Below are 22,113 nucleotides of genomic sequence, written 5' to 3' on the forward strand. Positions count from 1 at the left end.
GTTCTTTCAGAGAATCACAGAATGGCTTGGGTTGGAAAATCACCCAGTTCCAACCTCCCACCACGGGCAAGGTCATCTTCCACTAGGCTGCTCAAATGCCCATCCAGCCTGGCCTTGAACACTTCCAGGGGTTGGGCACCCACAGCTTCTCAGGGAAACCTGTGCCAGCCTCACAGCAGATATATTCTTCTTAATGTTTATTCTAAATCCACCCTGTTTCAGTAAAAAGCCATTTCCCGTTGTCCTATCCCTGCATGCTCTTCTCCCTGAAATACTAGTGTGACTTTACCCAAATAATACAACTTCTTGCAACTTCACCTCTCCCTCCTGCTATTTGCTGATTCAAGTAGGTGGTACAGATTTTCTTGCACTATATAAGCATACAAAGGTTGTGGGCCCTGACTTGTAAATTGATGCTACCCTAATGCAAGCAATAGGATAAATATTCTTCTGGGTTTTCTGTGATCTGATTTACTGTAACACCAAAGCAACACGTGCATGAATTTATGTATGCTTTCAACATCCTTTGTGAAGAAAATGGCAGTTTGGGAGAGGAGGAAAGGCAAAAAAACAACAACAGCAAAAGAAAAAAAATTTTAAAGCCAAACCAACAAAAAACCTGCAGCCAAATCTGGATCAAAGCCATATTTCTAAGCCTCTGCAGATTTGACATACCTCATTGATTGTATAAAACTGAAGAAATCCCTGGGGTCTGATATCTGAAATCACCCAGTGTTGCTTAATATTTCTGTAGGTATTTCAAAAAGCACCAAAACTGTGTCTGCACTCCATTTTTATAGATGGTACAAAAGAAACAGAAAGACAGAGCTGTGTCAATGTGAGATGAATGCTAAAATTGACTCTTTTCTTTAATGTTGCCGGCAGCACAAAATAATCAGTTTAATCATGGATTTTCTTTCAGTTAATTATTATAAGAATTACTTGTTTTTAGAAAGCACTTCCCCATCATTTATCAGTCCAGTTTTAATCTCTTAAATTAGATCTATAATTACTATGGATTCCAGTCTATAGAAGAATGATAGTAATAGTCACATTTTTTTGTCTTGCCATTTTCTGTTTGTTAAAAGTAGACTGATCAAACCAAATATTCAGTACAGATGTAGTAAATAAAAAGCACTTGCTGTTTTCAAGACAGTGATCAAATTAAACATGCATAAACCAAAAAAACCTGTTGAGACAAATGCTGCACTTTGATTTATTTTTGGTCATTGCATTTTTATGAGAGAAGACATTTCCTTAAGTGTTGATATTTTACCTGCTGTGGTTTGTTACTACTTGTTGTTTTCAAATATTAATTTAGTAATCTTTGCTCTTACATCAGGGCTGCAATTTATAATGTGATATACAGAATCTGATCTGATGCATTCCCTAGAGCAAGTAACCAAGTCCATCCAAATTGATTCTGCCATTGATATCTCAGCCTGTAAATTTGTGTGGATTGCAGCACTTTATTTGCTCCTTTACTACTGGATCTGTTAATGTAAATCTTCCTTTCTTCTTTCCCTACCTTTTTATTTCCTTCCCTGTTCCCCTATACAGAGGCACTGTCTCCCTTTATTCTGATTTCTCTCTTCTTTCCTCTTTCCTTGACTTTTTCCCTTCTCTGTTTCCCCTCTCCCTTCTGCTGCCTTCTGTCAGTCCAGGAATGTTTTCATCTCACACTCCTTTCTAATTTCTGCTTGATTTCCCCTGCTGCTCTGCTCTGTTTGTATGTGATACAGAGCTGCAGGAGGGTATAAAACATGCACACACCGAATTAAAGTGCTAGTACACCTTGTTAGCACCTACAAAGTTACCTTCAGCTGTATTTATCACAGAAGAAATTGTAAATGGGATAAATAGTTAAAGCTGGAGGCTGAAACATGAATTTCAGAAACACTGGATGTCAGACGGCCGCTTTTTCCAGGGTAGCTACAGAGTGCCATCTATTGTCTACAAATAAAACATTTTCATAGAATATCCTGAGTTGGAAGGGACCCACAAGGATCATTAAGTCCAGCTCCAGGCCCTGCACAGGACACCCCAAGAGTCACACCCTGTGCCTGAGAGCATTGTCCAAATGCTTCTTGAACTCTGTCAGGCTGGTGCTGTGACCACTTCCCTGGGGAGCCTGTTCCAGTGGCCAACCACCTCCCTTTTAAAATATGTTCTGCCATAGTTGCTGTTTTCTGCAGATAACTACACATTCTGAGTGCATTGGCTGCAAGAAAGCATCATTCACATCTGAGTTACTTTTCTTTCACTTTTCAACTCTCCCATCATCACGTCATCTTAAAGTGCTTGATTCCATCACCTCCTTTACAGCATTGATCTGCATTTTGTCTTGAGTTCTCTCATGTGTACTGGAACTACAGGGAAAAGATTTTTTTCCTAATGTTGTTTCCCACATATTCAAGAAAAATTGGAACAGCTGTTCTTAGACCTCCTTAAATATCATATTAAGGCTGGACTGTAACTTTTACACCAGACAATAAAATATGTAACATCCTAATCTTTAGCTTAGACTTTTCAGTCAGTGTTGATAAAGTATTGGCAGGTAACTAATTGCTGCATCACTCTTAAAAGATCACCTGGGCAGTGGCTGGTACTGTAGTTGGTTTCCTTAAGAAATATTTTTCCTACTTCAATTTCATAATTTCTTTTATCAACTTTTTTACCATCATAAGCCCTTTTTTTAATGTCATTCTAAGTACACTATACAAGTGGAACAATTACGTATTTTTTAAAAACATATTATACCAAGGGGAATTGGCATATACATTCTACTTCCTTTAGCTTTTGTAGTACAGTAATGGCTAAAGGTTATTTTTATAATGACAACAGCTCTTAGGTGTTCTTGAGTCCACCTTTCAGATTCTGCAGGATGCTCAGATATGAAAGAAATACAAAGACACGTTAAGGATGGTCAGCCTCTATTTAGCGAAATCTGACTCAAGACCAAAGTGACCTGATTAGGTAAAAGCGCAGGGGCAGAAACTCATTGCATTCTAATCACAGCTTCTGACCTTTTCCTGCTACTGTCTGAACTTCCTCTGAACATAATCATCCAAGAGCAGAATGTGAATTTTGCTGTCAAAAGGCCAAAATTATAAAACAGCACTGGCAGCATTTTAGGCATAAATCTGCTGACTTGATCAGAGACAGGGATTAATAACTGGGCCAACATTTTGTTGAGCTGCATAGCTTACTATTCAGTAGATACCCAGTTGTATTGACCTAGTTTTGCCCGTGGCCCAGGCTTTCAACTGTTTGATCCGAGCTGCCTGTCATATGTGAAAATACTCATTTTTATTTTGAACAAGATCTATTCTGATTTCTCACCAGCAGAGCATGCAAATGTATTGGTTTGACTTTGCTGCCTCTTTTTCCTCCATATTCTGGTAAATAGTCAATGGCAGTTGCTCAAGCCTTGCAAAGTATTTCTGATGTGTAGGACACGAAGATGACAAGTGTCAGCGTATCATTTTGTGGATGAGGAGACTGAAGCTGGAAGAACAAATGAGTTGCCAAGAACACTCAGCAGTGCTTGGGCACAGAAGAGAAACCATGCTTTCAGCTCACTGTCCTAGTTCTGCTGCAACCCCCAGGCCACATGTCTAATTAAAAACCTATTTAGACTTCTTAGATTCTGGATCACATGACATTTACTCTGCACATATTTAACAAGGTGTTAAAGGAGTTGCTACAAGGCAGATCAACAGCAGTGATGCAAAAAAAAAAAAAAAAAGAAACCCTCTACCTTTATTTTCTGATTCTTAAAAATACTTCAAAAACACACAAACTCAATACAATATATATTTTTAACTATTTTCTGACTTTACAATGTTAAAAAAGTCCAGAGATGAATGACCGTACAGAGTAGAACTAATACTTTGCTGTAGTCTTCTCTTTCAAAAATATGAAACTTAAATTTCAAAAAGTTGAGATTTTATTTTCACCATAATCAAATTTGGGATACCATTTGAATATTAGCACTAGGCAAAGATTAACAAATGCCCGTGATTTCAGAAGTATCATGTCAAGATGAAGTCTCCATGTATCCATAAGATTAAACTTGTGTCAAATAAGGCATCCCTCAGTTTAATCACTTCTCTTCCTTTTTTCTGTTCTTTAAAAACAAAACAGAAATTCTGCAGAACTGCACTATAATATGGAGGAAATATTGATTCTTTTATACAAGAAGCATTCTGTAGAATGTGTGTTTTTGTTGCTGGCAGGTTTTATTTGTACACTTAAAGAATGAGTAGAGCATCCTGTTTCTCTGGGAGGAGTTACAGACACTTATACGTATGTGTTTGGGAGACTTACAGGGCCGGGCTTAAAATTTACACATCATAATTTAACAGCATTTACACTTTTTTTCTGAAAATTAAATTATTAGAGGGATTTGAGATGGGGTAAGTACCAATAAACATGGAGTGTGTGTATGTATATGTGGTTGTGTGTGTTTGTGCATCCAAGGGAGAGCCAGCTCTGAGGCCTTGTATGTAGAGACTGGGAACAAGAATATTTGGGACCCTTTCTCAAGGATGCTCCCTTAGGAAAGTCATCTATTTCTGGAAATCAGTATTCCCATCAGTAAATTGAGTGTTATGTTTGCATTCTCTGGGTCATATTTTCAATTTACAGATGAAAAGAGCTGTGTGAGATATACCTGTTATTATTTATTGATTTCTATCACAATCAATAATTTTTTAATGAGTGTGGCAAAAGCAGGTGCCCCTTGGGCTGGTTCAGTGATAAAGCTGCAGTGTGACTTAACAAATGCACGATCCTGACAATGTCAAACCAAAGTTTTTAATGGGATTCTGCTGTATTAGCTTGAACATATACATGTAAATGTTACTTGCTCCAAATCTGTCACGATCAAACACAACTGCCATTGCTTTGCTTTAGTTGTAAGTATTTCTTAGTTCTTTTGTTGCAAAAGCAAGACCAGAACTTAAAATAAAAAGGTACCATATAAACATTGATTCTACCTGGATATTTAGTATTGCTAAAAATTAGATAATTTAATATATTGAGTGTTTTCTTTTTCCTTTCAATAAATTTGTCACTGAACATAGTGAAGATGACTCCAGTGGGGTGAAATTATTAGAGATGTTTGAATTCAACCATGAGGGAAAAAAAAATGCTGGTTGAGTCCTACCTTATCTGTTCACAGTTAACAGCTTTGTCCTTTGTTACATGGTTTCTTTAGACGATAGCAGAATTGCAGACAAAGCAGAATCTGTGTCTTAGGCAGAATATAGCATGCATACATGAAAAATGCACACACAGTAAGAGGTTTGAGTGCCTAAACGTTATCATTTTGTTTCTATACAGAGAGCCTCGAAAAATCATCCTGCACAAGGGCTCCACAGGACTTGGTTTCAACATTGTGGGAGGTGAAGACGGGGAAGGCATTTTCGTGTCGTTCATCCTGGCGGGCGGGCCAGCGGATCTCAGCGGAGAGCTGCAGCGAGGAGATCAAATCCTGTCTGTAAGTCTGTCTGTTGGGCTGTCCTGACCAGCCACTTCATCTTGCTCTTTGTCTGTCCTGCAGGGGGCACACAAAGAAGTCTCTTCTCATGTCCACGTTGTGAAATCTGAGCTGAAAACACTTTATTCCTGAGTATTTGGGTTATTTTGCCCTTGGGTTTGAGAGTGTTGGTTACTGGTGTTACTTGCATTTAGCTGGGAATGAGACTTTCCACTGCTTAATGCTCCCTACACTATGGTGACACCACAGGGAGGAGCTAAGCCCAGGGCAGACCTAAGCACCCCATATTTTGCAAAGCCCATCATCCAGTTCCATTTTTCCCAAAACATACTACTGAGTCCAAGGATATTTCTCAATTTCACCTTTTCCTGGAGAACAGGCAGTGGGATGAAATCATTTGTACTCAGGCTGCCATCTAGTGTGCACTCAACTGCTTGGCAAATAGCTCACCACAACAAGGAGATTAATTAGGTTATGTTAATTATCTCTCTGCCTCCGATGAATTTGATGATCCCTCTGAAATTCTTTTCAAATTTTATTGGATGAAATGCTTTGTAGCCTGGGGTTGTATTTTGCATATATGTAAACTCAGAAACATCTTTTTAATTTTTCATTCATGTGTATATTGATATCACACATTTTAAACCCAGAACATTTGTGTTTTAGGCTCTATCAAGTAATCGAACATCTGACTGAAATAACCTGAATATAAAAGAATTTGAATAACAATGAAAGCCTTGAAAATGTAGTTAAATATCCATTGCTGTTATTCACATTCCTTACAGGAAAAAAAAAAAAAAGAAACTGTCCCAAATTGATACAGATGTGACTGTTTCATGTGAAGCACAACAATAGCCTTAAGGCAAAGAGCTGAAACACAGGAATTACTTATCCCAGATAACTGATGGATGCACCAGGCTGCAGTATCACACCGCCTCCCACTGCTGTGCCTTCTATCCCAGTGAATCCTGCATCCCTGGCTGTGATCTGTAATTCAGTTAAAAGTTAAGGGCAGAATATGTCTTCAGCCTGGATGGTTTGTGATGTGGTTATGCAACACTTTCCTGGTCAATGTTTAAATTTATAAGAAAGCTGGATATGGTTTTGCTACATTGCTAAGGATTGCCTTGGCCTATTCTATGAGAAGTGAATTTACCTTACACCTATCAAAGTTTTGTAAGAAGTTGTGAAGTGGTAGCTGGAGGTATTTTGCAGTACATAGAAAATCTGAGTGAAGTTATCACCAAAGGGAGGCAGTAACCTGACATTTTGAGGATCACAACAGTGTATTTTATCTACACCTGTTCCTTAAAAGTGCTGTAAGAAAAAATGAGAATGAGCGAGTAAAGGGTGTTCAGGTGCTGCTGGGAGTCAACACAGGCAGGCAGGCAGGCAGAACTTGTGGTTACAAGACTGCATCTGAAATGCAAGGAGTACATTTATTTCATTATCTTGCTTACTGAAGGATCCCAAAGCAACACCTGGGCAGAGACACAGGAGTGGGAATGCAGGAATTGTCAGGAATCCATCCTGAGGGGTGTCAGGGCTGTTCTTTGCACCCACTTGTCAAGGACTCACACATGTGGAGTTAACCACCACGCTGTGATCTCTGTGCTTTCTGTGATCTCTGAGCTCTGATGTTCTCTCTCCCAAAACAGGGAGCTCAAGCATGTCCCTGAGAGCACCTCCAAGCCTCTCAAAACACCTGTGTTATCTCTAAACAGAAATTCTGCTTCTCAAAACAGACAGAGGATAGACAGCAGTATAGGCACAGTCTAAGGGGGATATTCCCACACTGATATCCTCCAGGCCTCATCATTCCCACCTGCAAGGTCTCTTGGAATCTCACATTCCCTTCTGCATGCTTCTGCTTTTAACCCTTTCCTCCCCTCAGTGCCTTAAAGAGCTCTCCAAGTAGAAAGTTTCTAGGGAACTGCAAAAAAAAATCAAAATAGATTCTTATAAAGTTATCATTATGAAGAGATAACGAATTCAAAGGCCTGTGTCAAGAAGAACACAGACGAGAATCCCAAAGAATAGAAACAGAAGTTTCTTCAGGACAATTATGCAATTTCTTTTTCTTTGGTTAGATGCAGCAAAATAGGGCTGACTGACAGAGACTAATGACATCAAAGTCTTTCACAGTACTTCGTATTCAAAAATCCAGAAGTTCAAATACAAATTTAAAAGTCCATTTTCTTTTTTTTAGAACTGTAGGCTACAGCCATGGTAAAAAATTTTAACTTTATCTGTTTCGTAGTGACATTTTCCGTAAGTTCTAATTAACGTTACTAGTGTTGCATCAGCATTTACTTGTCTTGCAAGAGTTGTTTATTTGTTATTGAGCAGAGAGGGATGGAAATTATTACTAAATTAGACTGCGTACATATCCCCAGGCAATCACCCAGTCAGGCCCTTGTTACTTATTTGGTCACAAATAACTATTATGGATCCATTTTTCCATATTCAGACAAAACCAATTTCATGCACAGAGCTCATTAATCTTGTACCATTGTCTAGTGAAGGGTCCCAGACACCTTAATTTTATAAGGACTGCAGAAAAAATATCTGCTTCTCTCTCTTTGTTCCTTCTTGTCTCATCCCTCAGAAAAACTTATTTCCCTACAGAAATACTTTTCCCATTTGTTTCTCAAGACATGACAAATCTGACTAAAAAGAACAAATAGTAAAAACTGCTATTTATAATCAGCTGAAGCATGGTTGAATTTCTTACAGACAGGAAGCATAGTAAGCGATTTAGAGATCTAAATTTAATTTCTCATAAGATTGGTATTGCAGAATTACAGTGAAGGCACAAGAGTTCTTCCACTGTGATATTTTACATGTCCTTAAAACATGCTGTGACCTGCTTTTTGGCCAATCCCTCTAACATTTATTATCTTTCAGAATGCTACTTCTTTCATTGTTGTTCCTGCCCTTTGCAAGGGAGTTGGACTAGGTGACCTTTAAAGGTCCCTTCCATCCAAGCAGTTCTATGATTCAATTTAATCAATTTAATCAATTTAGCTGATGTCCTGTGTGACCACAGGAAGGATGCTTTGTTTTCCTAAGCCTCACTCTCCCAGGTGGACAGTGAGGATCAGGGGCTCTCTCCTAAATCATGCCTGTGCTGTGAATAGGGCAATGTTGACTGGTTGAGAGCTGTGTATTCTCACTTTTGGGAATGTACCTATAAAAATACCTAAAATAGACTGCAAATCCACCAGTGAGACCTTTGCCTTCACATGCATTGACTTGGAGAGACACATTGGGTGTACACATGGTCCCAGAGTCAGGCGACAAGGTTTGGACAAATCCCATAATCTCTGCCTCTCCTCCTGCCTGACTGTCGGGATGTGAGAGGGACGGCTCCAACCCTACAGCTCTTCGAGAGCTGGAAGGGATGGTGCCGCAGCCTTGCCCCATGGACGAGTGAAATTCGAATTTATTTTTCCCCAATGCCACCAGGTGGCGGCCCAGGATCAGTAATGACAGCGGTCTGCCTTTGGAAACTGGCTGAAACTTCAGAAAAAGCGGGGATAGCAGAGTTTTTCCCCAGTTAAGTGGGGATATCTGAAAAATATCTCAGAAAGAAGGCTGTTATTCCCAATGCTCCTGTGCAGAGAGAACACATGAATCCTATCTGAACCTTGAGAGTCAATTGAAGAACCATGGAAAATCTGTGTCATATAGCAGAACATTTCAAATAGCCCAAAAGTGAATTTTTGTGTTGCATTCATGAGAAGACTGGAGTTCTCCCCTGAAAAGGTTTTCTTAAATGCTAGTTTCTTCTGGCTGTAATTCATTGTAGTGCTTTGAATCGCCACCCAACTATACGTTTTATTTCTCATTTCTGAATGCCTTTAAAATGAAGTAACACAAACGTCACCAATGTAAGTTCATCACTGTACTAGAATATAGCTCTCTCTGTAGTATTTTCCTCTTACTAAGTATATCATAGCTATTATCAAGTAGCATTTTGGATTCTAATTGACATTAACTCCTGATTTACTACATGTGCACACCCTGATTAATTTTCATCTTAGATACTTATAGGCCAAGGGAAACAGTTCCATGGAAAAATTATTTCCATTGTAGAGCAGCAGAAATGAGGTGCCAGTGTGTTAAATGATTTGTTTAAAATCAGCTTAGAAGTCTGGGTCGAGTTTAGAGGCTGCTTGAACTCAGATCTAACCCCAAGTTCTCCATCTGTTAGGAAAATGCAGTCTTCAATAAAAATAAAAAGTAATGTTCCTTGATGCCATTCTTGCAGTTTTAAGTTCCACTTCCAGTGGTATGGGATATTTTTCCTATTAAAACAGCAATGGGAAACCAGTTAGTCAAAACCACCTGCATTAGAGCAAAGTATTTCCATGAGCCATATGCATAAAATGGCCACCCATTGTGCATAGACCCTGCAAGAAAGCAGTACCAGTCTTATAATTTTAGGAAATATGTACACAGTGAATACATTGCAATTTTTAGAGGAATAAGCATAAGGAATTAACAGCAAGTATTTGCATTTGAATATTAACTTTTAAAGTAACTGAACTTTATGTCTTTGTGCAAGGTTAAGCCTCAGATTAAGATACTTACATTTAGACATTTGCATATGTGCTGGGGGTCTGTTTAATTAATGTCGAAGGAGGTGAGAGAAGAGATCAGCTGGCCAGCTGTGAGCTGTGTAGAGCAGGCTGGATTTCTCTGTAAGCTATACTATCTGTATTGACTTTTAACCTTAAACACCATTCATATCTATATTTAGGTGTCTTAAACTGCATCTCATATTTCATGTCAGTTTTCCCTTTTAATATATATCTGCTTTTCCAGCTAACATCATGCTTCCTTAATCACACATAAAAGTAACATAAAATGGTGAACCGTAAAAGCAGCATCAGCTTTATTTCATTCTCCTGTGGAAATGCTTTGTGTTTCATTCTCCTGTGTGGAAATGCTCACAATGGCAGGATGCAGCATGACTTGGAGCCTGAGAGTAGAATCAAGTGTAGAATCAAGAGAGCAAGATGACTGCTCCCAGGCAATGCATGCACAGGTTACCTTAAGGGAGTAAAACAACTTTTCTGAGGAGTGATTGCTCAACAGCAGCAGGAAAGATTAGAAAAAGAACAGGCTGCACAGCAAAGAGACACACAGTGCTCTCACAGTAATTCCATTCCCCTCTCATCTAACCTCAGTCAGGTGAATGGAGTTAACCAAAGCATTCTGTGTGATTTTCCTCTTGATCTGGTGTAGTATCAGAATGTACTCATGTATGGGGAAAGACACTGTATCTTTTCCTGTGCTGCTTTCTGAGAATTAAACAACTATGGGAAGGGTTGGGAAGGGGCTGGTGGAGATGCTCTGTGGGGTTTTCTGTCACTGGCACGTGGCACTATATAAACCCAGTTTGACCCTATATAAACCTAGTTTGCAACACCAGTATTTGAGTATCTCACTTTAGTATTGTCTCTGCTGTTTTACACAAGGTTCTCCCTTTCAGAGGGATCTGTTAATCTATTAATAAGATTTTGTCTTCTGTCTGTGCATCGTTCTGCTGTTGATTTTTTGTGAGACATTTGCTATCCCTTAGGAACAGTTTAAACATTTCTTTGTACTTGGTTCCTCCCACACAACTCCTACCCACCTTCTCACTTACACCTGTAGCCAAAAATACAATATGCATTTGATAAAACAGAGTGTTCTTCAATTTCTACTCCAAAATTGTCCATATAGAGCAGATACAATATAAGGACTCTGCTTACTTACAGCAAATATTTGTACTTTATAATTGCTTCAATTATGTTTGACCTTCAGACTGACTTCCCTTACCTTGGTACAGAGAAGCTTTCAACTTCCTAATTTAAAATTATTATTTTGCTCATGGTAAAAGCAGTAAAACACTCAGGGCAAATACTGCATTTTGTTACCTAGTAACAAGACTCAGATAAATGGCAAATACCATTTGATTTTCCTTCTCAGATTTTATTTTTTCCAAAATGCAGCTGTCTTGGAAAATGTTTGAAACATCTCTATAAGGCGTGGTATCTTTTCTCCATGGATCATCAGTTTGTCCCTCTTGTGTATAGTGTCAGGATTGTAACAGATTTTCCCTTTGCCCTACAGGAAATGTTTGCAGAGGCACTGACCATATCCATAGGATGCATTCTTCCCTGTGGTGGTGTGAGGGGTGTATGACTGTTCTCAGGCATGGGACAGTCCATCCATTTCTGTGCTCTTTAGCTGCAATTGCCTCTAGACTTCTGTAATGTTTTAACTTTAATCCGACTTTGTCAGTATGTTAACCATGTAAACCTGCTTTGTGGGAATGTACAGAGCACTGTTTGGTGTATATTGGAAATCTCAATATATAATCAGAGCAGTGATTTAAAGGAGAAGATCAGTGCACCTGACTGGACTCTTTTAAAGTAGACTTTGTTTGAAAATCAAGCAAGAATGTGTTGCTAAACATCTCCAAAGGATCAGTAGTGAATGGTAGGAGATCTATATATAACAGATCTGTAAAAAGAAAACCTCTGGAGAGGAAAGCAACTGAGAGCACAGGCATTGTCATATGTTAGTGGGATGACACCCAACTAGAAGGATAGGTAGATCAAGCTCCTTAGAAATGTGTAGTGGATTAATCTCAATTCAGGCTTTGCTCATGTTGGGAAGCAGAGTATATAACCATTTAGGCCCCCTCTGTAGCTAACAGAAAGATGTAGTACTTCTGAATACAACTTACCTTACCCTAAAATAGATATTTTACATGGGTCAGATGAACATTTTGCTGTAAAAAAATTACATTTCTTTTCACATATTATAGAAAATCTGGCATAATTTCCCTTTACTGAAATAAATCCCATCCAAACTGACCAAACATTCATGAATCTGGTTTTGGTGGAAAATATGGAAAGACAAGTATAAGTCAGATAATTCTAGATTTTATTCTCACAGTAAGAATAGCTGAAAAATGAGAGAATGAAACAATGAAACACAACTTTCCCTTGAGTAAACATATAGTGCAGTGGCAATTTTTATGATTTTGTGCTGAAAGGGAATGAGGAAGTAACATGAACCTCACAACGAGCTTGCTGTGCAGCCACAGTTGTGGAACTCAAGTAATCAACATTGAAAAAGTGAAAGCTGAGTTAGTCACTGTGGTAATAACAGCCCAAGTCTTAAAAATCTATAAATGTTAGGTAAAATCTGGGGGGAAGAATTCAGAAGGGCAAGGTGTGATGTGGGCCGTACTTTCAAGAATTAGAAAAGGCATCAAGAAAATGTTTGCTGAAAATAGAAAACCAAGCAATAAATTAATTTCCCAAAGAGTTGGAAAAAGGATTGTTTAAAAGTGAGACTGTGAGAGTTCACTCCTTTAGTGATTTTTTTGTTCTTGTTGTTCTTTTGTCTTTAAAAAGAGATGGATCCACAATTATCCAATTAGGGCAGTTATAAAAAACCAGAAAAGTCTTTATAGGGGACTTAGGCAAAATCAGATGAGAACTTAGACAAGTTAGATGTTGTGAACAGATGACATTAATTCTCATATACGTAAGGAACTCTTCAATGCAGACCATTTGTAATTTATCCAAGAATTGAAGGATTATTTGGGAGTATAGAACAGGTTGCCCAGTTTTCAGGGAAACTGGGAGAAACAATCAATCCATTTGCACATGCTTAGAAAACAACAAAACAAGGAGTAATAATCCTGATTAATTTTTCAAGAATAAATTGTGAAATGTAATTTTTCTCCTGAAAGAACATTAGTCATAAAGTCATAAATGTAACTTTACTGCCAACTTGTAGCCCCTGTAATCTACCTATCAACATCTTCATAGAATAGCAGGTCATAAACCTCCCAAAAAAACAGAGAAAAGCAGAGAAAAGCAAAGATGTCATGGCAAGATCTAATGGAAAGATCCAGGGCAAAAGAGCTGTTTCATACAAGTTCAGCTGACAGTGCTGGGATTTGAGGGTGAGGCTTTGTGTCTGTGTGGGATCATCTGGGTGCACAGTGCTCTGCTTTTCCATATAAACTCAGTTTCACCCCTCACAATGCATGCAGACATATGTTCAGTACTCACTGTCATCATGATGAGCCAAAAACATTTCACAAAACTGAGACACCCGTGCATCTTCTCTGTAGAAGAGGGGAGATTTTAAAGTGCAGAAGACAACTGGGAACCTGGTGAACAGAAGCTGGGTGCAAACACTGATTTATGCTCTTTTATGTGTTTAAAGAAATGGCTCTTTGAAAAGAACAAAGTGTGTATTCCTGTGAAGTTGTGGAGTTTAGAACTCATGTCAGAAAAACCCTAGCATCCTCCCTGACAGTAAAAATTCATTTTAATGTAGTATGAACTGTGTCCATGTTAACACTACCATCTAGAAATAGTCAATCTTGAGGAAGAGAGCCAGTAGCAAACTGTTACTCAGTGTTGATGGTAAATATATCTAATCTAATGGCTGGAAGTGGAACTTAGATATATTCAGCCTCAAAATATGAGGCACTTATTTTGTAATCAGGTTTTATTGCCAGAGAAGCTCATAGACCTGCCGTTTTGGAACTTCAAATAGATTAGTTTCAAAAATACAAGCTTAATGGAGACTCTAGTGAAAAAAAAAGACACCACCAGCATATTCTGGAATTCTGCATATAATGCTGCATCTCATATAATCTAGGAGTTTGTCTTCCATCTGGATTTCTCTCCCCTCACCACAACTCCTCACCCACATCTTTCTGCAATCTGTAACACACAGTGGAATTGTCTTGATGCAGTAACTGTTTCCTAACTTAACTCTCATATTTCAAGCACATGATCAGAAGCTAATAAATTATACCAACAGTGCTTTTGAATAAGGTATATCTTTTTTTCCCTAAGAGTGTTAGCGATTCAGACATGTCAGTTCTGTCATACACAGCTAGTAAATTAGCCTAAACTGGAGACTGCATATTTCTGTTGTGCTGAAATCATCAGGTCTCTCTAAAATATACATTTTACTATTGCCTCAATGAGTAGAAAGAGTCTCATGCCAGACTGCTTGCTCTTCAGCTCCTTATAGTTCAGGATGGAGTGCACACTCAGTTCGAACATTCTGACTTGGCAAATTTTGGTGTAACACTGTCAAGCAGAATTATGTCACATGTGATACACCGAAGATTTGTAATGATGTTTGCACCCCTCAGTGTTGCTGCCCTGCCAGGCTAACAGTGAAGAAGTGAAAGCCAAGCTGCTACTGCTGGACAAAATGGCTAAAACCCCTGAGCTTTATTCATACAGAGCTTTGCCCCAGGCTGGACTTTTGCCTTGTGCTCAGACTAGTCTCCAGGAATCATTCTGCTCTACTACCCAGTCGGTTTTGGGTTTCTGAGTGATTAAAACAATTATCATATGACACAAGTTGCAAAGTAATAGAAATTGGCCATCCATTAAATAGGGTATTAAAGGGATATCTGCAATCATTTGTTGGAGGAGTTTTCTTAGATCTTTGTGAAAAAAGCAAGATAGATATGCCCTGAAACTGAACATGCGAGCCACCAGAACAGTAACAAAAGGAAAATCACTTAGAGAATACAAGAGCTATTTCCTTTCCACTGGTTATAGAAAACATGGTTTATTTGAGAGTATTCTCAGTGTCTATTCAAAGTGTCTGTGTCGTAATCTTCATCTGTAGAACAACACTTAAATTATGAATGTTGTGATTCAGGCAGGTTAGTATGAAACGTGAGCACCGAACATTTACTGACATCATTCCATCATTCAGCCAGTGGCACGTTGCCTCATGGTCACCGCATTGAGTTCAGTATGGATTTGCCATGGCACAAGCCAGTGGCCAGCTCACCTCTCACAGGCCACAGTGCCATACTCTGGGTGTGGAAATAGGAAAACACCTATCAAGCAGAGCTCAAGGCAAGGATTTCAGTTCTTGAATTAATCTCTAACTCAGTGCTCAGTGCCACTTCTGTCTCTAAGCAGCCTCTAAAATTGTTCTGCCTTTTTATTTCAGCTCCTGAGTACCTATTTCTTGTTGGCTTCAGCTGAAATTAAGTTCTTATCATCTTTGGGGTATAAGGAATTTGTTAAAATGGAAACCTTTACCTCATTTCAGAAGCAAGAGAATTTGTCATTATTTCTGCCTGTAGTATCCTTTGAAATTCAAATGTGAAGCAAAACCCCTGCAGCATTATGAGTAAAAGTGAACAACGCTGGCTTAGTTATATCCATTCACTTATGCTTGCAAATGTGAGAGTTAATTTCGGAAACAGTTGCTGCAAAAGGAAAAATATCTTTTAGATGTAATAGTCACCAAGGTATATGGAATAAATGCTACTAAAAGGGGCATGTCTAACTGACCCAAGATGAGAGCAGGAGACAAGAAAATACAAATGCTGAAAGCAGAATTAGAGAGAAAAAGGGATATTTCAGAAAGGCCGGAAGGTGAATGCAAGTAACAGTCGTGTGTAAAGTAAAAGCTGTAGGAGGGAGGAGGGACAGTTTGATATTTCACCAATTCAGAGTAGAAAGTGAGCAGGTACTGCAGAGGAGAAGGAATGTGTGAATGCTTGAAAAGATGACACTGTAGTGAGATCCATAAAATTAGGTGATGGCAGGAATATAAGGAGTTTTGAGCAACCACACAGAAGGAGAAAAAAAAAAGTAGCAACTACCTTTGAATTTAAGGGCTAATTATGAGCTCTCAGTTTTAACAATAAAAAATACTCAATACAGAGAATTGTATTTGATGGATGTTTCATCTATAAAGTGGATGAAAAATTTTATTTATATTTATTTTTCAATCAGCTGCTAGACACTGACCTGTGTTATTAGCTAGTATAGTACTCCTGTAGGTATTTTTCACAGGTAATAGCAGTTGGCTTAATATGCAAAAAGTACATGTTCCTTTGTCTTGACTTTGCCATTTAGTAATATGACAAAATGCCGTTGATCACCTTGTAGTTGCTGAATCACCTCCAGTTCAGGTTGGTACTTGAACAAGCTGATAGCTGCTTAGTGATCTGAATAAAATAATTTTCATGTCCATTAAGGCTCCACTAAGTCCACGTGTCCTCTTCATAAGCTGTCATTTACTTCTTAAACTAGTTCTATTCATTAAACTAGTTTTGAGGAATTCTGATGTACTTGAGGAGAAATGACTCTTAAGATGTCATTCAGTGAAATTATTTCAATCTCAAAGTTTGCAAATCTGGCATCATTCATAAAAGCTACAATCACATGGGAAGCAGATCTGGTCTCGGAATTTCTGTACAGTTTGGATTAAAACATAAGTCTTTGCCTGTGGTTCTAGGCTTAACAGGTGCCATTTGGAATGATTCATGTGGTCTGGTGAGTCATAAATCTTGTTGGTTCCTACTGTAAAAGGCAGTGTGTGCACTTGAAGACACCTCTTCAAGAACAAAATATTATTTTTTTTCGGCTCCAAATATGCTTTGATATCTCTTTCCTTTGGCTTAGCTGCCTCCTTAAAGTTCCTGGCAGAAAAAGGCATGATACAGCTCATACCCCCACAATGGTTCTTGTTTTCCAGAGAGAGAAGAGCTTGCCTCTAGAATGTCCTGCTCCTCAGAGCATAAAGACCAGCTTACCAGAGGCAAAAATGTAACTCTAAGGTAGCCAGACAAGGAAAATTGAAAAGGTCACTGAAATTGCTGGCCCATAAAAACAGAGAAGGAGGGTGCTGGGCATGGAGAAGAGCAGATGGGACATGATCCTATGTTTTCAGCAGAGCTCAGGATGAAAAACCCGCTGTGCTTCTCTGTACAGCTCTAACTAGGCAGTAGAAAGTGTAGGCTCAGAACAGATCAGAACTGAGAAAAGTGAGAGAAAAGCAATAAATCTAGCCTGAAAATGCCGCAGAAGCTAAGCTGGAGAGTGAAGACTCCTCTTTTTTTCTTTCTTTCTTTTCTTTCTTTCTTTTCTTTCTTTCTTTTCTTTCTTTCTTTTCTTTCTTTCTTTTCTTTCTTTCTTTTCTTTCTTTCTTTTCTTTCTTTTGTTCTCTCATTCTTTCTCTCTCTCTTTCTCTCTTCTTTCTCTCTCTCTTTCTTTCTCTCTCTCTTTTTCTCTTTCTTTCTTTCTCTCTTTCTTTCTCTCTTTCTCTCTCTCTCTTTCTCTCTCTCTCTTTCTCTTTCTTTCTCTCTCTCTTTGTCTCTTCCTGTAAAAAGAATTTGTAAACCTTTTCTTCAGTAATTCCTTGTACCTAAAAGATGATAAGAACTTAATTTCAGCAGAAGCCAACAAGAAATAGGTACTCAAGAACTAAAACAAAAAGGCGCAACAATTTTAGAGGCTGCTTAGAGACAGAAGTGACCCTGAGCACTGACTTAGAGATGAATTCAAAAATTGAAATCCCTCAGTAGCAAGGCAAAGTCTGTCCCATACCAGCATTTCCCTGCTGGGTGCCACCCCCACAGCCACGTCCCAGAGTGTCCGTGGTGCTGAGCCCGCTTGACTTCCACAGCCCTTCCAGCAGCAGCCAGCAGAGCCTTGGCCTCAGGCTGCACCCGAGGCCCTCACCTTCAAAAAGCTGCTGAAAAGCTGTACTTTGGGAATGTGTCCTGGTTTCTTCGAATTCTGCTTTTTGGTGGACTGTATTAGTTGTCAAGAGGTGTGGGGGCCGTTGTGAAGAATGGTTATTCCACCTGCTTGTGAGTAAGGTTTTCCTCAGACATGTTCACAGCGGGTCATCCCTAATGGGTTTTTCCCCAATGTTCTGTGTTTTACATTCCCAGTGACTAAACAGGAGTGCTGGAGAACATGGCCCAGCTTTCCTGTCATCTCTTGATAATGTGCTTGAGAATTAAGCAGATAATTGATGGGCAGAATTAAGGCAGATAAATAACGTTCTTTGTGTCTTCTCTTAATGCAGACAATGGGAATTCTGACTGTAAACAGTCATCATTATTCAGACTTCTGTTTGCTTTTTCAGGTGCCAAAAGCTCATATTTTATGATTTCAACAAACAGAAGAATTTAGACAGGACTTGAAAACTCTGCTCTATTGTTTGCTCTGTGGTAAAAGAATGCCTTTCCTTCATTTTTTAATTTAGTGTATAAAAGTATGTACTATGTCAGTGAAAACTTAAAGAAGAAATGAAAAGAAACCCTTTATGTTTCCTCCCCAGGAAAATTACATGTTTTTCCTTTCTTTATCCAAAAAGGTGTTCCAAGTATTCATTTAACCACAGTACAAACACAAAATAAAGTGGCCTAAAGAAAGAAATTACTAAATAAACCATATTATTCTGCTGCCTTCTGTTTGAATGGCCTACATACAAATCACGTTCACCTTCTAGAACCCAACCTTGCTGCAACAAGTCTGTTCAGAATACAATCAAATTTCTTCTAATATGGGCCACTCAAATATTTTAGAGGGAATGAAACTCTTCCAATTTTAGAAGAGTTCAATCTATGACGAAAGTAAATCTGACTTCCGTTGCAGTTATGATTCAGTATTAAATGAAGTAGATCGTGCCTTGAGTCAACATATGCAAAGGCCTAGTAATTACTGTGAGCTATTGTTGCATCTTTTTCTCCATCTCAATTTAGTTTTGACTGTAGTTTTCAACTCTAATCTTCTATTGCAGCACTCCTCTTTGTTTGTAAGCTCTCGAACTGCTTTGCCAGTTCGAAACATGCAGAAGAGACAGACCTCAGTATAAGCTGCAGGCTCTTCTTATTTCCATGATGTCAAATTCATTTTGAAGTTAGGCATCAGAAATTGTGCAGTCAAGCTTATTCTGGGCCAGGACATCAGGGCTGTGCAGTGAAGCTCAGAACAGCTACTTTGCTTGTTGTATAATACATTCTAAAGGAAGCAAGCCCATTTATTACAGAAAAATACAAACAAACAAAACATCTTTGATATTTATTTATTTATTGATAACTTTCCTTCACACATTTGCAGCTTTTTTCTGATTTTTTAAAATTTTCTTTTGCTGATTATTTTTTATATAAATTATGTTAAATTAATTAAAAGCATTAATTTTAATCAGATTTAACAATTTGCAATGAATTCATATCGGGGAAAAATGTCACTGCACACAATTATTATGAGACATTAAATTACCATTTTGAAGGAAGAGGCAAGACAGTATTACTTATTTTATTCTCTCCAAATTCTTATTCATTTTGGTCTGATGATAACAATTTGATTAAAATATATAAACTAATGATGCCTTTCATCAAGATTTAATGTTGCTACGTGAATATGCTGATTTTCAACTAGAAGTTGGGAGTTGATTGTATTTGCTTTTAAATAGGGGGAAATGATACCCAGAAATCAAGTTAGTATCTACTCTTCTTGTTCTTTACAAAGTCAGAGTAGATTATAAGTAATTTCTAAATTTAATAGCTATTATCCTACAGTGAGATTCTGTCACTGTTGGTGAATAAAATAATACGCAAACAGAACTCTCCCTCCCTATTTGGCAACAGTTATTTGATTTTTCTTCTGCAGCAGTGTGTCTTCAAGAAGGAGATTGCTGTTTTGGCAATCTAATGTAGTCAGGTCATTTACCTGTTCAGCATTGGTTAATCTGGTTTGCCTAGCTTGATTATGATCTAGATAAAAATTGCAGAAGATAAATTTATGTGTTATTTTGTCTCTGACATTTCTTTTCCTTGCTCTTTTGATTTCAGCCACTCAGGCCTCTAAGTCTTCCTCAGATGTCTATCCCCAGCTATATCCTAAAAGAAAAGTGGAATTAATTTCACGGAAATTCATGTGTTGTGTTTATACCTTAGGCAATCATTTCTTCTAGAACAAGGTTGCAAAGGGCAAAAAATAGTCAGCTGCCATTTCAGTGGCTTCTTGTTTTTCTGTGGAGAAGTGAAAAATATTTGTGTAACAACTTCAGTGAAATTCCTGTCCTACATTCACAGTGTTTATGTGTTATTAAGATTGTACCTATTAGCTCACATAGACATAGAACTATTGTTTCTCAGAGAAGGAAAATAAGCATGTGATTTCCTTATTCTTTCATATATTCTTTCCTTTTATCTATAGACATTATTGGGACTTCATTAATGATGGTAAAATCTTCTGTACTATTAACACAACTTTACAGACTACCACAGTATATTCCTGTATTGCTTAAGAAAGACTTCTGTCCTCTGCTGCATGACTGAGAGATGGGACTTCAAAGAGAGGGTGCAGAAGTAATCTAAGCAGGGAGCCGTAAGTCAAAGCTTGAGCAAAAATAGGTCGGAGTTTGAGTTGAATTTAAGGTTTATTGAAGTCTAAGCTGAAGTCAGGGTAAAAGGAATTGAAGTTAGGATAAAAGGAATTGAAGTTAGATATTGTTCTCACAGTACAGTGTTATTCACTTGTTACAGCTCAAAATAGGCCACAGCCCTAAACAGTCACAAGATTTGTCCCACAAACTACAGAATATTGCTCACATTATTTGGCAGTTTTTACAAAATTACATAGTTTTAAAGACTTTAACAATTACATATGCAGGTCTCTTTCTAGTTCTTTTTCATATCTGTGGTATCTCTATACCATGGCCTATACTCAACCAAGGCTAAGATATCTCAATTCACAAGCTCCACTGTGCTCCCCACTTCATATCTTACCTGTTTTCCTATAGTCCTTTCACAGTCTTTGAGCTTAAGCCTGAATTTTTTTTTTTTCCCTGGAACCTTCTAATGCTGACCAGGTGACATAATCTGTATCCGTCTCCCCAGCTCAGGAACTCAGGAATTTAGGAGTGTTCCTTGAAGCTTTTCTTCGGTTCATCCTAGGCTTTTGTGGGACTCTGTCAAGGACACCAGTTATGAAAGAGAAAAACACACAGATGAAAATTAAGATCTCTCTTAAAGGAAAGGTTACTTGGCTTCAAAGTTGTCTCCTTCAGACACAGAATCACAGCTGATGTTTGCTTTATGTCGTGATATAAGCACTGTTCTTAAATTTAGGAATTCTCCTCACACTTCACAAAACTGTGACTGTAGTGCTCAGTTATTGAGTAAGTAATGGTGGTGCTGGTACATCTGTGCTCAATGCAGCATCAAGTGTCATAGCACCATCACTGAGAAAAAGTAAGGAACAGCACCTCTTTTTCTATGGCAGTACCCTAATTTGCGTTCCTTACAGGATGCTGGTATTCTCAACAGGGGTTGCAGAGTCCTACTTGACATCATCCTCCTCTTTAGGTATTTTCACTGTTGTAGATTAAAATATGGTCGATTTTTATGGCACTGAGAATTCTGCTTGTCTCCTTTTGTTCTTTTAGAACGTACTTAATTATTGCTCTCTAGGGTCATATCTTCCTAGACTGAATTTCAGTGAGTGTTTCCCAGAGGTTTCAGTGCACAACTTTAATGAAAGCTTTTGAACCTTTGGCTCATTTTTTTGAAAGCTTCTACCAGCCATTATAACATCCCAGGGAGATGGGGCAACTGAGGACTCCTGTGTTAAATTATGAAGTTTATTATGTTGTATTTACCCCCTGCTTATAATTTCTGTTTACAGTCAACAGTTCTACAGCATCATGCAGTTTTCTGGATCAGAAGCTGTGGTATCTCCTGGGCTTTATATAATTGCTATCACAAGTTAGTTTTTCTAAGAGGAATAGTCTAAATGTTGTTT

At 38.2% G+C, this 22,113-nt stretch overlaps 1 protein-coding gene across 8 annotated transcripts in view; it reads left to right on the forward strand.

Moving 5' to 3' along the window:
- Positions 1-22,113, forward strand: part of DLG2 (discs large MAGUK scaffold protein 2) — a 994,479-nt gene that overhangs the window by 777,337 nt on the left and 195,029 nt on the right. For all 8 annotated transcript variants that reach the window (XM_063394414.1, XM_063394410.1, XM_063394417.1 and 5 more), the window contains one exon: positions 5,347-5,503. In XM_063394414.1, the coding sequence (XP_063250484.1) occupies positions 5,347-5,503 (157 nt within the window). The remainder of the gene's footprint in view (positions 1-5,346; positions 5,504-22,113) is intronic.

This window comes from Prinia subflava, chromosome 3 (genome assembly GCF_021018805.1).
Source record: "Prinia subflava isolate CZ2003 ecotype Zambia chromosome 3, Cam_Psub_1.2, whole genome shotgun sequence".
NCBI lineage: Eukaryota > Metazoa > Chordata > Aves > Passeriformes > Cisticolidae > Prinia > Prinia subflava.